The sequence below is a fragment of the Adiantum capillus-veneris genome, chromosome 16, assembly GCF_014529385.1.
Source record: "Adiantum capillus-veneris isolate H3 chromosome 16, ASM1452938v2, whole genome shotgun sequence".
Taxonomy (NCBI): Eukaryota; Viridiplantae; Streptophyta; class Polypodiopsida; order Polypodiales; family Pteridaceae; genus Adiantum; species Adiantum capillus-veneris.
In genome coordinates, this window is record NC_140946.1 from 41356318 (window position 1) to 41372928 (window position 16611).

The window sequence follows — 16611 nt, forward strand, 5'->3', positions numbered from 1 at the left end:
AATCCTAAATGTGTTTTCATTTATCATTTGCGTGAAACTTTATTCATTAATTCACACTTTCTAAGTAATCTCACAAAAAAAGAAAAAAAAAAGTTCCTCTTTTCACTAGAAACTTCTAGTCAAACAATGCTAATAACATAGGCCACTTGACTCAGAAGTACATGTTCAAATTCCAGCTACTCCCACTTGGCTCCCACCAAAGTTTTCATAGTGGAGCATCTCTTGAAATTGCAGAACGCATACAAAAACTGGTTTTGTCATCCTTGGCCGAGGTGCAAGCAAGACACAACAAGAATACGATCAGCATGGAAAAGAAGCAGCCAACACAAATAGGTATGCCCTAGCATTGGTAGACGTCCTTACCTCCAAGGAGCATCACGTGATAGTACCAAATGCTTTCCGCATAATGTATTATGCTAGCCCATGGTCATCACACATCGCTCTAACAACCCTCACCTCCAAATTATCAAGTTGGATAGCTTTCAATACTTGTGGCAAATTTCATAGCAAATTTTAAGCACTCCAACCTTCTGAAGGTTCATAATAAGGCAATCCATGGAATAAAAACACTATAAAGTACATCAAGCAACGCCCACATCTTTGAAGCTGCTATTGTATTCTAAGGTTCTTACAAACCCAAGCAAGAGTGTAGAGCTTCCAACCTATTGCTACTAGGGTAAAAGCACCAATTTGAGGTCAACAAGGAAGAGATGTCTCAAACTTCATGCTAGAAACTAGCCGCAACATCATCCATAAGGTAGAGCAGGGCAACAAATCACGGCCCAACTTTTACAAGCACATCACAAGAATAGTGATTTTCAAAAAAAAAATTAAACATGCCCCCAAAGCCACACCATCCCTAGAAAAAGGAAATAAACGCCAACAAGGATTGAGCCCAAGCTTGCACCGATGCTTCAAGTTAAGTAGCCATACAACCTACTCCCTGTAGCATCAATAGAGCAAAATTAGCTTGTTGGCTGCTGAAGTTGTACGTATACTGAGATATGCATGTACAAATGTAGGTATGTTCGTGTATGTGTGTAAATGTGTACATCTTTGGAGTGCAGACTAATGGTTTTGTGTGGAGTTCTTGATGGCTTGCTTGGCCTTTATTGGAAAGCTGTGGGACTTTCCTTCAACTGCACAATCCTTCTAATTGGTTTGTAATTAATTCAGCTCATTGCTTGTGGAAGGTGAGTTGAATTTCATCATATTCTTCAATTGGCATGCATACAACCAAACGCTCTTCTCCAACACCTTGAAACAACTGCTCACCAGAAACAGATAGCAATTCGCAGGTAGATTCCAACATAAGTAAACTTAATGAAGAGTATTACAGCACCAATCCATGTCAAACTAAGGCAAACATTGATCGAGAATCTCTACATCGAGCAAAACAGTAGGCCCATATCAATTTGACATGATCTAGAATCTGCCACAACCAAAGCAAGCTTTCATACAGGGCAAGGTTCATCACTTCAAGCAAAAGCTGAAAACTCCATTTACATCAGCCAATGTTCTTTGAAGACCTTGAAGAATCCACCTAGACTGTAGAACAAAAGCAAAGATCCTGCAGAATATATCGGTTAGGAGCGAAGTTGAAGAGACGCCTGCACAATGCCAAGTATTAACAGGTTCCCTGTACTAAGCATGTGAGACCGTGCGGAAGCCACTTCAAGATTAACCTGCATCCTTGCCTGCAGCAGCACTTGTCAATAAGAACTCCACCTGTAAACAAAGATGTTGTTAGCACTAGCACCACTTGAGGCTCAGCAGAGTCAGGGAAACCTGAAACCTGCACACCTAAACAAGCATATGAGATAAGACATCCGAGAACCTAAACTTGAAACAACAAAAAATCCGTACAATCATTGACAGCAACGCTATATGCAACACCTGCCAATCCACCTATAGCTCCTCCAAAGCAAAAAGCCACGCAAACCAACCCTGCTTATCTTCCATCAAACCTAACCTGGCCCTGCGGCTGCAAACACGCACATTGCATACAATTCTTGAAGCAAACACGCACATTGCATACAATTCACCCACCCACATATCAAGTGCTTGCAACAACCCCCATCATGCATACAATCTAAATTCACAAGGCAGAGTGCAGCATCCTCAACCTGCAAACCTGCACAAAATCAAACTGCCTGTGAGCTACAAGAGTGTAGCTTCCACGTGCATGTGAAACGCAGTTGTCGTCCCAGGTAGAGCTAAAAGTAAAGGCAATGGCTTGATTACCTTACACATCATTGCTGATGCTAATAGTTATTGGCATTGCCGTGATTGCTATGCTGCAATTGCTCACGCTCTCTATTCCATTGTTCAATTTTGGCTCTTCTTTCTGCACTTCCCTCCCTCACGGGGCTTCGGTTCCTGTATCCAGCAGGGCTTCGACGACGACCAGCAGGGCTATAGCCCCTCTCGTCATCTCTTCTGCGATACCTTCTATCATCAAGGTCATATCTTCTTTCATCTCCGCCATACCTACCACCCCGACCACCACCATGAGGATAATAATCATCATGAGACCTGTCGCATCTATCATACTCCCTGTGAGGGCTGTGGCTCCTGCTGCGACTACGACTGTGCCTCCTGTGGTTCCCAAACAACTTCTTCCGTAGTTCCCTGGGGACATATCAACAAATTATACTTATTCTTTGCTTTCAACTCAAAATTCGTACCTTTGAACATCCAAAAATACCTGCTTGTCTTTTTCAAATGCATAAAATTACAATAGCCCCCTCGATTACATGTATTCTCCTCATACTGCCGGCAAGTGGCCTCCCTGAAGTCAGTTACTGGAGAAAAATCCACAATAATAGGACGACCTGAAAAAACAATAAGATGTCAGAAAAACCCAAGAAAACTATGCCAAAAACCATAGCAACAGTTTCAAGCCATACCAGCATAAAACCTCCCAGTCATCCCTTGTAAAGCTGCAGCCGCCTGTTCCTCCTCTCGAAATTGAGCATACACATTACCAACCTGAATAGCAACCAATCATAATCCATCAAAATCAAGAACGAACTTGAAGAGAAAGAACAACACAGAGAGAAACACAGAAATAGTACCATGTGATCAGCCATGTTGTCACAAACATTCAGACTTTCCAGCTCTCCGTACTTACTCAGCTCTTCGAATATGTCCTCGTAGAAATCCTGAAAAGAAAACAGAAGCATGTTCTACAGAAGAAAACGAAACAGCACAAAACAAATCTTAGGACAAGCAAACATAACGTGTAATTGGAGATGAAAGACGCCAGTTACTAATTGCAATAGAGTAGAAACAAAGCACCACGCTGATAAGACCTGATTTAGCAGCATAAAAACGACAAGAACATGATCAAGATCAATCAATTCTTGTCCAGACAATTAGGCTAATCTAGTAGACAAAAGGTTGCATGTGCATGCGGCGCGTTGCTTCTCTCCCACAATATCTGTAGACAACGACGTCTCCGCTGTGCAGCAAAAAGAAGGCAGGCACAGTTTTCTGTGCGCAGCGCGAAGACAGACAGCAACAACCGACCGCGCCGCCACCCCATCTACGCCCTCCACAACGGGCGACTAAGGGAGGCGACCAAGGCAAACTGGACCGGCAACTCTACAGCACCGAGGCTCCGAAGGCTTCCGTTGGCTGCGTGCGTAGGAAGGCCCGCTTAACCCTTGCATGAAGGAGGGTTCAACCCACCCCATGAGGGTAAGAGGCCAACACTTTACCATCAAGCTATTGAGCCTTGTTGTGTATAACAAGGAAGTAGCATACTTGTGTTGAAAAGAAAGCTAAAAAGAAAAGGAAAGCTTCAAACTTCAAGGAAGTAGTTTCACCCTTCCTTTTCACTTCTTGGAGGAAGGCAAATTTTCCTCCAAACATTCTGCTTTTTGTGAAGAATCAACAAAGGTGTTCTTACGACGAACGACACGTGAGCGCTACAATTTTCGCAAGGCGAGGTTCGCATGAACGAAAGTCGCAGAGCATAAAAAAACACGAAGACTTCAAGCTTCACAAGGTACAAGTTGACGTTTTTTTCTTTTCTCTTTACATTAGTGTGTGTTTACCATGGCCAGTGAGGATATCCCACCTACACACACTTTCGATTTTGAGCACGTAGATCAAAATCAGGGCACCAAGGGTGCTGCTGACACTAATATGCATTACGATGATGATCTAGGAGATCATGGCCTTGTAGATATGGCTGCTTTCAAGACTTTGAAAAATCGCCAAAGCGTACTTGAACGCAACCTCTTTGCACTCAATGCAAATGTTACAAATCTTACGAAGCTACTTGTGAAATTTATGAATTCACAGACGGCTCAAGAAGCCACAAGTGGCACGGTTCAAGGAAACCAAGCTCGCACGACTCAAGGAGTCCAAGAGACAAGTGCTTCATAAGATGTAGAAGGTAGCAATGCATTACTTAAGAATATCACCATTGCTGAGTTTCACGGGGAAGAGCGTGATCGCAACAAGGATGCGGTCAATACGTTCTTACACAAATGGAGAGATATTCATAGATTGAGACACACCCCGGGTATAAAGACGGCTGTGGAAACAAGTCTCTCTCTTAAAAACAAGGCCTATAAGTGGTGGATGACATTTCTAATAGATGCTTGTCCTCCGCCTTGGGCTGCGTTTCAAGCTTCTTTCTCCAAAGAGTTTTGGGACTCCAATGAAAAAGATAAGAATTGATTAGCATGGGATGCATGCCGCATGTCTGGCCTCTTTCTCACACAGTACCTTTCGAAGTATCGGGAAATCATATTTAAACAAGAAGGTCTAGATGAATTCCAAAAGATACGGGGTGTCAATAGGGTTCTTGACAAAGACTATCGTCTTCATGTCAAAACCCAACATCCGAAAACTTTAGAAGAAGCCTTCAGTCATGCCCAAAGATATGACGATGACCAAGAGAGGAAAGGAAATGTTCTCTACTCTAAGAATAATTTTGCTAAGAGCAATGTGACTAAGAGCCAATGGCGAGGTAGATCTCCCACCCATTCCAAGAGGAATAAGAGACAATCTACCTCTCCACACCCACAAGAGGCTAAGAAACCTAAGCAATCACGAGATACTCCACGTGGGTCTCTCAGCACTAGATGACCTATGATGGCTATTCGCTTGTATCCTTCCTCTTAGTAGCGTAATTGGCTTTCATACACTTTTACTCTACCTAAAGAAGTTGAACAACCATTCACATGCAAACCATGAGCATGAAACAAGCTTACCTACACTGAGTACATAATCTCATCACCTTCGATGCCAATTAAAAAGATCCATCCTTAAATAAGGATCAGAAGTGTATGAATGAGACCTTTTTCTGATAATAATTTCTGTAAACTGTTTTCTGCTTTCATGTGTTTTGTCATGTCATTGTTTCGACATGTTACCTTTTGTTTCATTTCGAAGATACCCCTACAGCTACGTGAAACCTTTTTGTTTCTTGCAAAAGATACCTTGGGTTGACCCCTTAATAGTAGTTTGACAGTGTTGTGAAGAGGGTTTTCACCTAGTTTTCACACTGTTCAAACAGTAATAGCACCTCTGAACGTACTAATCTGCATACGTCCCGGCAAGCTCCACATAGCTGTGAGTTTCTTTTATTCAAGAGATTGAAATCAAAACAGAAACATCTTAAGCAGAAAAGCTTAAGACGATGCAGACCAGGCACAATGACCTGACCCAAACATACAAATCTTGCATTTTTAAAACCACTATGCTACATGCATAGCAAAGTTTCAAGACAAAAAAGCTATCTTGTGGAAATTGAATGAGTTCAAAACAAAACCTGAATCCACAAAATTCTTGTAAAGCTGCAAAGTTAAGCTGACAGAATTGACACAACAATGGCCTTTCAAATTAGCCAGCACAATTGGAAGAAGACAAACGGGCCAAAGAAGAAAGAAACATTACGATGCAGATCGAAGAAAGGGATACCTCGAAATGTTCCTGAATTTTGCGAGGGTCAATATTCTGTGCAGGCACGTTGACTCCAGGAGTGGTATAATCAGGCCGCTGATACATGTTGGAAAACAGCAGGGTAGGGCTTATCGTGGGGCGGTTGTGCAGGCGAGAGCACCGATCCCCATGGCGACAAGCCCCGATCTTGAAATAGAAAGGGCAATTCACTCTGTCTTTTTCTGTCCCGAAAATGGAAGCCAAGTGCTCGGCCATGGCTCTCTCTCTCTCTCTCTCTCTCTCTCTCTCTCTCTCTCTCTCTCTCTCTCTCTCTGTGTGTGTGTGCGCACGCGCGCGCCCCTTGATGTCTCTCGCAACCTCGCCGCAGCGGGAGGCAGATGCAGGTTTTAATCAAGATGACTTTCGACTTCGTATTTATACATGTCAATGTAAATTGGTATGAATACTCATTGTAGTTAATGGGTAAATATACTCCAATACTGGTAGGGGTTACCAGCTGGCGTATAGTGACGAATCTGACGTGATACCAGCAGGAAATGAAAAGGAAAACGTTTTGCGCAGTCAGCAAAGGAAAGTTGGGATGGCAGGTGCGTGCACGACAGTTGGCGCACTCAGAGTAGCTGCAGGGTGGAGGAACATTAAGCGTGCCGCACCAGAGGACGACGAGGTGGAGGAGCAGGGGGATAAGCTGGCGTATAATCGAAAAAAGTGACGAATCTGACGTGATACCGGCAAGAAATGAAAAGGAAAACGTTTTGTGCAGTCAGCAAAGGAAAGTTGCGATGGCAGGTGCGTGCACGACAGTTGGCGCACTCAGAGTAGCTACAGGGTGGAGGAACATTAAGCGTGCCGCACTAGAGGACAACGAGGTGGAGGAGCAGGGGAATAATGGATTCTGAGGGAACGAGGGGGAGGCGAGAGGGATTTTTTTTAAGTGTGAAGGACACGGTCCCGACATCACGGGCCTCTGTCTAGATGGCTTAGCTCACCTCATTGTGTGCCGACTAAAAATTGTGAGGTTGAGAGTTCAAATCCTACACTTGCCTTTTGTGAGGGTAAGAGAAAGGGGGAGAGAGAAATTCCTGAAATCTTGCAGTGAGAGCCTGGGAGGAATCTCGCAAATGATTGAATAAAATAAGAAGGATACCAGTAGGATTGAGTATTTGGTAACACTTAAAAGAAATCCTATTAGTTTCGAATACCCCTCCCCTCCCACCCACATTCCAAAGGCGCTTCCTGCCTCGGTCTGCGCGCAACCATCTCCGCCTTCATGCCCCTCTTGCCTCTGCGGCTCTTCACAGGCGTTGGTGGTCACGTGAGAGAGAGAGAGAGAGAGAGAGAGAGAGAGAGAGAGAGAGAGATAGCTGTTGCCAGCATAGAGCTCCATGTTCAACTCTCCTCTAACAACCTCAGCGTGAGAAACAACCTGAGTGGAACGCATGAGAGATAGACGGAGAAGTTGGTTGCCCCTCCAGACTCCGGCATGCATCCAAACGTAAGGCAGGTAGAGGTTGAGAGAGAGAGAGAGAGAGAGAGAGAGAGAGAGAGTCCTACAAACATCACGCAAGAGAGAGGCCTCGACTTGAGAGAGAGAGAGAGAGAGAGAGAGAGAGAGAGAGAGAGAGAGAGTCCCGACAAGAGCATGCAAACTGCCCAGAGAGAGAGAGAGAGAGAGAGAGAGAGAAGTGTGCCGGTTCTTTTTCCCTTTATTTTCTTTCGCTACTGAGATGGAATCGTTTATTGATTCCATTTATAAATGACTTTTCTGAAATTGTAGGTACATACTATTGCAATGCGTATTGGCAGGCCTTCATGTTTATTCATTTTGCTTCCAAGAGATTCTTCTTCCCGCCGGCGAGCCTCCACACTATCTCACACGGGCAGCTTCAAATGGGATCTACGGTTGAGGTGATTTGGACCGTCATATGCACATTTGTAAATTTGAGACATTTGGTAAATTCGGGGAGAAAAGTAAATTCGGGTAGGCTTGTAAATTCGGGGCAGTCCGCACCCCATGTCTTAAACCCGCAACCTCTCCACTACGGGCCATGTGCACTAACCACTACGCTCTCATGCGTTCGTTGCAATATAGGGGATTCGAGTATGTCATATTGTAAATGTGGGCCGATTAGTAAACTCGGGGCGAATTTGTAAATTTGGGCAGACTAGTAAATTCGGGGCAACTGCCGAATCTGACGGTCAACGATTGGCGCGCCCCGCGTTTTCCTCCTCCACCATTGATCCCATTTGAGCATGCCCGTGTGATATAGTGATGAGGGCCTGCAAAGTTGGCGTTCCATGTGAACCTATCCAACGATAATAGTAATAGGCGTCAAGTGGGGTTCCAAACTCTTGCATTGTTGTTATTCTCGCATGAAAATCTATCACCCTACACCAACAACATGGACCCGTATGATGCACTACGCTTCGCTTGTAATCTTTAGAAAAAAGAAGCCGCGGATAGCTTTGCCATCGTCTGCATTCCAACGCCCCTCATCACCAAATGGACCTCCATCCCTCATTGCCTCTCCCAACACGTGGAGACCCTTCGCGACTTTTGTCCCCACGATGAGCGTCCAGCTTGCAGTGCGAGTTTGCAGGCTCTGTCAGATTCTACACGTTTAATGAAAAAACACCAGCCAAGAGTTCACATGCTTTGTCATGTTGCCGCATCTTCAAAGATTCTGCAGGTTTAATGAATAAACACCATCCCATACCGCCTACTATATGGGTAAATTTCGTGATAAAGTTTTTTTCTAAACAAGAAAGATAAAACAAAATAAAGATAGAAAATTATGTGTGACACATTTGTGAAATCTAAACCCCATTTTTTTTTGTAAAGGATGCATGTAAACTCTCCATCAAGAGAAATCACTAACCTTATGAGTATTGTCGTCACTTGAACAAGTTTGTTCGGCACCTTGGAGGAGCTACGAAAGAAAAAGGAAAGCCGTAGTTAAATTTTTTGTACTATTCTTTTTCTAAATATTAAAAAATTAAAGAGTGTACGGTTTAGGTGAGTGCCATACAGAAGTATGGTGGAGAGCATCAATGGAGTACCTTGTTTTCCTCTTAAGAAGGGAAATTCATTCTCATTGAGCTCAATTTCAAGCTCCTCTTCAATGCCTTCGTCTTGATACAAGAGTTAAGATAAATCAACATCATATTAGGATAATCCCTCAAGTCCAAGATTCTTAACACTATCAGTTGCTTAGCTTTCCATCGCTTAGGTGGACTCATTCTCTGTAGTGGACGCCTAGAAGAGCCATCCTCCTCTGTGATGATAACCTGAGAAATCCCTTTGCGATTTGTTGAGGCTGATCATACTAGAGGGATTATATTCCTTATTTAAAGATCGGGTTCTTTTCATTGGTAGAAGAACTTGCATTGTCTTTTGGTCCACATCCCTCACGGTAAGGCTAATTCTATCCCAATCATGGAAACAACCTTATCTCATACCTATAGATCTCTCTTCATAATATCTTTGTATTAGCAATCATCCATGTGGCCATTTGTGACACATGCACAATCCTTTCCATTTGATCTCACGAAAGCCGCTCACAAGTTGCACAAAGCAACAATGATCCATGACACATGAAACCCTATCTCGATAAACATTGAATAGCTCAACGTAATATGGTTGATGCCATTTTGAAGAGCTAGGGTTTCTATCATCTCAATCCCTTTTTCTCCGATCTCTGTGTTCGTCGTCGTCGTCATTGCCAACATATCCATTTTATCTATCCCTACGATCATCATGCTCTTTTTGAGTCCTTCGATCACCGCATCCTCGTGGTTACCTTCTAGATCCATCCTCTCTGTCGTGGTCTCTTCATCTTTCATACCTTCTCTCGTGTCCTCCATCATCATGTCAATCATGTCTATTGCGATCTCCATCATCGTCTCTTTTGCGATAATTACCCTCGTATCGACTATCACAATCAAATTTTCTATCATGTCTACCATAGCAACTACTTCTACAATGTTCCTCTTCTTTCTACCTAGCCTCATGCTCAAGCTCCTTTTTCAAACCTTTGATTCTCCCTATGTCATGAGGGACAGAGAGCCTAGGAGAGGCTAGTTCAATGCTTACTTATCCGTTTCTCCTTGTCTACAATCTTGGTATTAGAGGAAAGAACAACGTATGTATCGTTGGTGTGCAAAAGTAACAAAAGTCACTTAGTTTCTATAGGTCGTCATTGAACAAAGCACGGGGATATCAATTTCATGCATGCAAATTGCTCTAAGTAGTGTGGCTTTTGAGCCTTGTCTCCTATCATGCTTTTAGCTCGATGACAAGACCCTAGATATCCAATTGAGACCTCTACAAAAATTGTCTCTTTCCAACTTTATCCAAGCTCTCTCCACTTGACTCTGTAGCACACATAAAAAAGCAATCAATGTGATTTAAAAAACCCTGAGCTTGAAGCTATTGTCAATGCAACATCATACGATGCTGCTTTAAATCGACAATTTTGGAGCATGATAAGTGGATCAAGGTGTGTCTTTAGTTGAGAGAATCATCTTAAGCCAACCAAATAAATATATATATATGTTGTGATGTGCACAAGGTTGGACCAAACTCAATGTGCCCTGGAGCCTCCACAAGTGAGGCAGTTTCCTTACATTGACTAGTGGTCCAAACCAATTGGTTTACTCCACGAGAGAGAGAGAGAGAGAGAGAGAGAGAGAGAGAGAGAGAGAGAGAGAGAGAGAGAGAGAGAGAGAGAGAGAGGGGGGGGGGGGGGGGTGGGGAGATGAAGCGATTCAATATTGAGATATAAGTGAGACTCCCTTTGCTTCTGGCAGCAAAAGAAAGCATTTCTTGCTCAAAGAGAGAGAGAGAGAGAGAGAGAGAGAGAGAGGGGGGGGGGGAGATGAAGCAATTCAATATTGAGATATAAGTGAGACTCCCTCTGCTTCTGGTAGCAAAAGAAATCATTTCTTGCTCAGAGAGAGAGAGAGAGAGAGAGAGAGAGACCCTCTCTGCTTCTATCCACTTGAGCCTTCAAGCCTAAGTGGCATGACCTGTAGATTACCCAAGTGTAGTAGATTGATTAATCTTGTTCTCCACCCCATCAAAAAAATCGTCAGCATTTTTGTTTAAACATGAAATGCAGGTATAGGATGGATCCGACAGTTGTCATCCATGTCCATATTATCACCACATTCTTGTTTGTTCAATATAAAAAGAATGGTAATGCCAATCTTCCATCTAAGGGAGTATATTTATTAAATTATTTTGTTGCAAGCTTGCTCCTTGCTCAACCCCTTTCAACAGTAACTTAAGCACAATAACCAAAGTAAAAGCTAGATTCAAGCTTTAGGTTCTTTGGAATAGTGCTAGACATACGGGGAACATGTATAGTAAGGGGGCAATTTTTAAGGAGATAGTGATAAATTACCTTTTTGAAAAAAAAATTAATCCAAGAGTTCTAAGTAGCAAGAAATGACTCGTACTACTATAAAAAAAATGTTAAGAAAAAACTCATGCATCTAACCATTTAGATATGGAGATAACAGTATTGTCAAAGCAAAACATCAATTGGTAATCAAAAGTGCCAACAAATTAGGTAAAACCTTAGTCTTTATGTCATGAAAGTTTAGTATCGAAACAATTCACTGCTATGTATGCATGCATTGTTAATTGATCAAGGTAAAATTTGTTTTCTATTCAATGTTGTATATTATCTAGCAAATGCTATTAGGTGTAAGCATGGTCAGCAAGCCGTAAAACTTAATCAATTATTGCCAAGAGTTTTACTTAGTTGATGTAAGCTTGAATATGGTATGGGAATATAATTTCTATTACGCTATGAAAGCTACAAGTGAATCACTATATAGTGCATGTGTATTAGTCTATTTTTCCTTTTATGCGGATATTGTGGGTTTATCAAGGTATTCAACTATCGTGTCTGCTTATAAACTTTTTTATAATTCAAAGCTAAAAAAACCTTACATAAGCAAACTATGACAACTATGAAACCAAGCTAAGCATACCCAAAACCATGGCTAATTATGACTGAAAAACTAGCTCCAGCATGTGGACCTTATGAGGCAAAGGTCTATAAAAAACCTGGTTGGAAGTAGTCCCCTCTGCAACATTGCCTACCATTTCATTTTCCATAGCTTCGAGAATGGCAATTTTCTTGCTCCAATAAGGATCAAGAAGCACTTTTGAAAGGCCGTCATATCAAAGCCCCTTAATGTAATATAATCTTGCAAATTAATACAAGTGTAAAGATAGCTATCAATGCAAATTGGAGTTGAATAGAGAATTGTAGCTTGCCTTTTGAGGTATGAGCACAATCACTAGCTATTGTGACCTCAAATAATACTAAAATACCATTTGTGCGTGTATGCCGAGAAGTGTTGTGTGTATAATGGAGAGCGTAAGTAAGCACACAAACAAAGCCAAGCCGCAGCCTACTGTATATGCAAGTGATGTATGCAGGGGTGCACCTTGTGTGTGAGGGAAAGCCCTCCAAGTTGTGGATTATAGTAGCTCAAAGCGGCCGATTACTGTGAATGCAAGCTATGCGTGTGTGAGTGTGTATTGAGAGGCATGATTGCAGTGATATGGTAGCACTCCGAAGCATCTTGCAAGTGCTGAGTGTGAGTGTAGATATTGATAAGCATAGGTTGTATTGGTTCACAAGGTATGCTTTATATGGCCAAGAGGGTTGTGTGTGTTGGTGTGTGTGTGAGAGACAGATAAGAAGACTTGAAGACATGTCGTTTGTGTGTTGCTGTTTTTGAACTAATGCTTATACACAAAAGAGCATAATAGTTCAAAAGACAACTGCCTTTAGACAAAGGAGTAGCACAAAAATGACTCAGTCTTTGATTCATTTTTGTACATTAATGAGAGAAGAAGGTATCATTCTAGTATTTTTTGTACAAAGGGAAGTCTAGAGCGACTGTCTATAGTGTGGAAAAAGGTTTAAATACATCAATGATGGACAACGGCTAAGCCAAAAAAGATCCTAAGAGAAGATAGAGTCCTCACCTGCATCCATGTAAACAAGACAACAGATTCGTTAGCCTTGAATACGTATTACAAGTGTCGATGAACCATATCAGCTGTTATCCATGTCCATCTTACAACCTTTTTTTAAAACTTAAGCTTAGTATCCAAAAAATTGTGAATATCCAATCTCAAAAACTTTTGCTATGAATCTCTATTGATAAATTTGTTTTAATGTGAGAGGTCATCACTCCTTAGATTGAAGTACGACTATAGGTTATAAATAAGGTTAATAAATACCCCAATTTCTAAGGACTTTCATATTTACTTAATTAGATCAAGTCTGATCAAAAGGCCACTACCCCTTCTGATCCAAGTGTCTTATCCCTATTTTTGTCCAATAGAGTTTTGTGTTTTATGTATTATGTAGCTTTGGTAAAGCTATTTTCAAAAACAGGTCTATGTTTACAATCTGTTATCTTATTAAAAACCAGTTCGTGTTTAACAAAAATATGGTGATTTTGAGTGCTCATTGCCTGCCAAAAGTCACCACTCTTTCTCCTTCACTTTCTTTTTTTAATGGCGGATAAATACAAAAAAACTTTAATACTAAACAACACTACTGATGATATTTTCAGAATTTATAATGAGCAAAAAACTTCCCATCACACCTCAAAATAGTTCAATGCCTAAAAAGACCAAGCAAACATAAAAAAATAGTAGTTGGGAGAAGTTGTTTAAAAAGTGTGTTACGCCAAAAATATTTTGAAAATGGTTTCATTGAAAAAACCCTCCTAAATAACTAGAACCGGCTAATGTTTGAGAAAAAAACATATAATATAGTGTTTATTTATACACATCTAAATACATAATGAGTGTTTGCAAGTTTAACGGTTTGTACCGCAAAAAAACTACATAATTTTAAGGACTTGCCTTATATCCATTGATAATCAACCCCAAAGTTGTGGTCATTATCCCAACCCAAGGGAAGTAACAACAGACCAATCGGCCTTATTAGTTCCAAAAGTCATCCCTCCCTTTTAAAAAAATAAATGGTTACGAGTAAACATAACAGAGTATGATCGTGTGAACACAAAGCTATAATAGTACATAAAATCCTCATGCCATGAGAAGGAGCACCACATATTGCTCAATCATTCTCATGGCCTTTAAAAAAAACCAGAACCAGATGAAGTGTGTGCCGGTTTTTTTTATAAAAAATATCATCACCAAATATCGACAGAGCATAGCCAGCTAAGTTGAAACCAATGTTTAAAGTCCAAAAATACCCTTTTGAAAAATATTATGTAGTAGTTAAACTAGGAAGTAATTATTTCAAGCAATCACAATCGCATAATAGTCAGCCTCGACAACAGAAACCACCATATATTAATAGAGAATTGTTTTACCATATGCGCAAGGTAAAAAACTCTTTAAGGCAATGGAAACTAAGGTGCATAAACCACAACATCTTCTAGAACCAACCTGCGAGGGCTCGCCCTATTTGACCAACTCCATGCAGGGCATTGAATCAATCCACCAAACAAAGCATACAATAGAGAAGGACAATGGTCAATCTAACTTTTCGAGACTCACACCAACAAAAAATGGCTAAGTGAGGGGCCAAAGAAACCCTCACCTTCATTTTCATTGAGTGGAGCATCCCCACGATCTTCACTCAAATGGTCCAAGCCTCGAGGCATGCAGTAACACCACCCAGTCGCCACGGGCATTCAGCAGAGGCATAGTTGGGGGGGGAAGAGAGAGAGAGAGAGAGAGAGAGAGAGAGAGAGAGAGAGTAGCAGAAAAGAGGTCCGCATCACATATGCAACCGGCTGTAGGAGGTGCGCGTCAAAGAGGGAGCGAGAGTGAAAGGGAAACAAACATATAATGAGAGGTAATTTAATTACCCATCCCGCTTGGGGGTTATAACCCCTTTAATTGTTGAGATTTTATTTTCAGAAAGGGTATCACACCACAAGCGCTCGTAAAGGGTACCATTCCCACAAGAGGTTTAGAGAGGGGGGTTCCATAGACAGAAAAAGGGTGAAAGTTCCCCAAATTAGTGAGAGAAATACAAAATTTTGAAGCATAGGGGTTTGTTCCCACCTAGACACTTGGTTGATCAGATAAGTGGTTTACAGTTATAGTAATAGCAGTAGTTTAAAACAAAAAAGGGTTTAAGGGGTTCACAATCATTAGTAGGTTGCTAAGAGATGTTTGTAGCATGTGTGTATAAAACAAGGTTAAGTTAGTCATCAAGAGCTAATCGAAGACGACAATGATATGTGTCTGTGTGTACTCGCCCTATCCCATGCATCATAGTCGATGAGACGGCAGTAGGCCCATTGACTATGGGCCAACTTCCTTATTAATGTGATGAGATTAGTATGATTAAGTCTTAAGTCAAGCCAATTATTATGTGAGATGGCTTTAGTGATGGTGTTAATTAGGTCGATTCTATTGAAACCATTAATGAAAAATTTGTTAATAAGGTGTTTGATATCCTCCCATGTCATGAAGCAATCATAAGAGGAATAGAAAATCATGTATAGTAAACTAATACATGTATTTAGCACGACTTTACATGGCCAATTACTTTTCTTTTTTATAAACTCAGCAAAAGAGATATTTAAGCTATCCCTTTTCCAAATAAAACAGAGATCAAAGTCACCATTGCAGGGGCTGCGTAGTAGGATTGAGAAGTTAAGGAATTGTATAATAGTGGAAAAGAAGGAGTAGCAAAACCACTACCTAGGGTATGTTCAATCTTAAGGAAGTTAGGATATATTAACGTGAAAGGTCTTATTATAAAGACTAAGGATGTCATCCATGTATCTATAGGTATGATTAAAAAGGGAAAGAGTGTGGTAGACATTTTTATTTTCCATTGTTTTAAGAAACCATTTATATTCAAATTAGGCTAGGTATAGGTTACACATAGGTGGTGAGCAGGAAAAGCCCATTGGAATATCGAGGCATTGGTTATAGTAGTTGCCACCAAAATGTATAAAACAATTATCAAGAAGCCATGAAATTAGGTCATATAGCTTATTCTCATCAAAGTGGGCAATATGTGTTAAGTTAGTCCTTTTTGTCCATCTAGGTTTATTTGCAAGAGAAGTGCAAAAAAGGCTTCTCAATTAAGCATTTCCAAATGCAATCTTAATCATCTTTTTCAAAATGTTTTTCAACCCAATATCTCCATTGAGGGGGATGTTTTTGTAGCATTGAGTAATGTCAACAGAAAAGATATTAAAAAATTTGTTTGGGGAAGTTGAGTGTTCCTTCTGTAAAGTTTTTTTAGCCAAAATGGATTGTAGTGGACTTTAAGAAAATCCAAACATATTTTTTGTTTCTTTGCACAGACTGATTCAAAATTAGTTAATATGAGACTTAGGCACAAAGTTATGTCCTTAGTAATTCTTGTAAGGATCCCATTCGAGGCGTCCAAAATCCACCAAAATTTATGTTTGTGATGCTTATAAGTAGGAAATAATACAGGTAATTTGATAGCATCAAGAAAATACCCAAGATTACTAAAGTGATTTGAGATACGTTAAGTGGCTTCAATCGAAGACAAGTTATGTAGTACAAACTCATCCCCAGTATGATGTAAGTGAGCAGCCCTCTGTTGGGGTATAAAGCCCAATGTGATCGCCCAGGTAAGTGGGCGGGCCGCCAGGTATGTACACATATTCTTTTGTAAAAACCTAATACGAACT

The 16611-nt window shown here is 41.0% G+C and overlaps 1 protein-coding gene across 2 annotated transcripts; it reads right to left on the minus strand.

Moving 5' to 3' along the window:
• Positions 1–1301: 1301 nt before the first annotated feature.
• On the minus strand, positions 1302–6315 carry LOC147438899 (splicing factor U2af small subunit B-like). Of its 2 annotated transcripts, none has more exons than XM_086484858.1 (6): positions 5938–6315; positions 3078–3164; positions 2910–2991; positions 2708–2834; positions 2245–2631; positions 1302–1728 (listed from the first exon to the last, which is right to left on the minus strand). In XM_086484858.1, the coding sequence occupies exons 1-5, from the start codon at positions 6172–6174 to the stop codon at positions 2265–2267; spliced, it is 900 nt and encodes a 299-aa protein (XP_086340984.1). In that variant the 5' UTR covers positions 6175–6315; the 3' UTR covers positions 1302–1728; positions 2245–2264. The 2 variants fall into 2 exon arrangements, with proteins under 2 accessions (XP_086340984.1, XP_086340983.1); XM_086484857.1 differs by having other exon boundaries at positions 1302–2134.
• Positions 6316–16611: the final 10296 nt, after the last annotated feature.

Excerpts from the sequence above, each read along its gene's own strand:
- LOC147438899 (XM_086484858.1), bottom strand. The coding sequence starts at position 6,174 with ATGGCCGAGCACTTGGCTTCCATTTTCGGGACAGAAAAAGACAGAGTG. Across the intron at positions 2,992-3,077 it reads ACAACATGGCTGATCACATG|GTTGGTAATGTGTATGCTCA; the intron begins GTACTATTTCTG and ends GTTGCTATTCAG. Across the intron at positions 2,835-2,909 it reads GACTGGGAGGTTTTATGCTG|GTCGTCCTATTATTGTGGAT; the intron begins GTATGGCTTGAA and ends TTGTTTTTTCAG.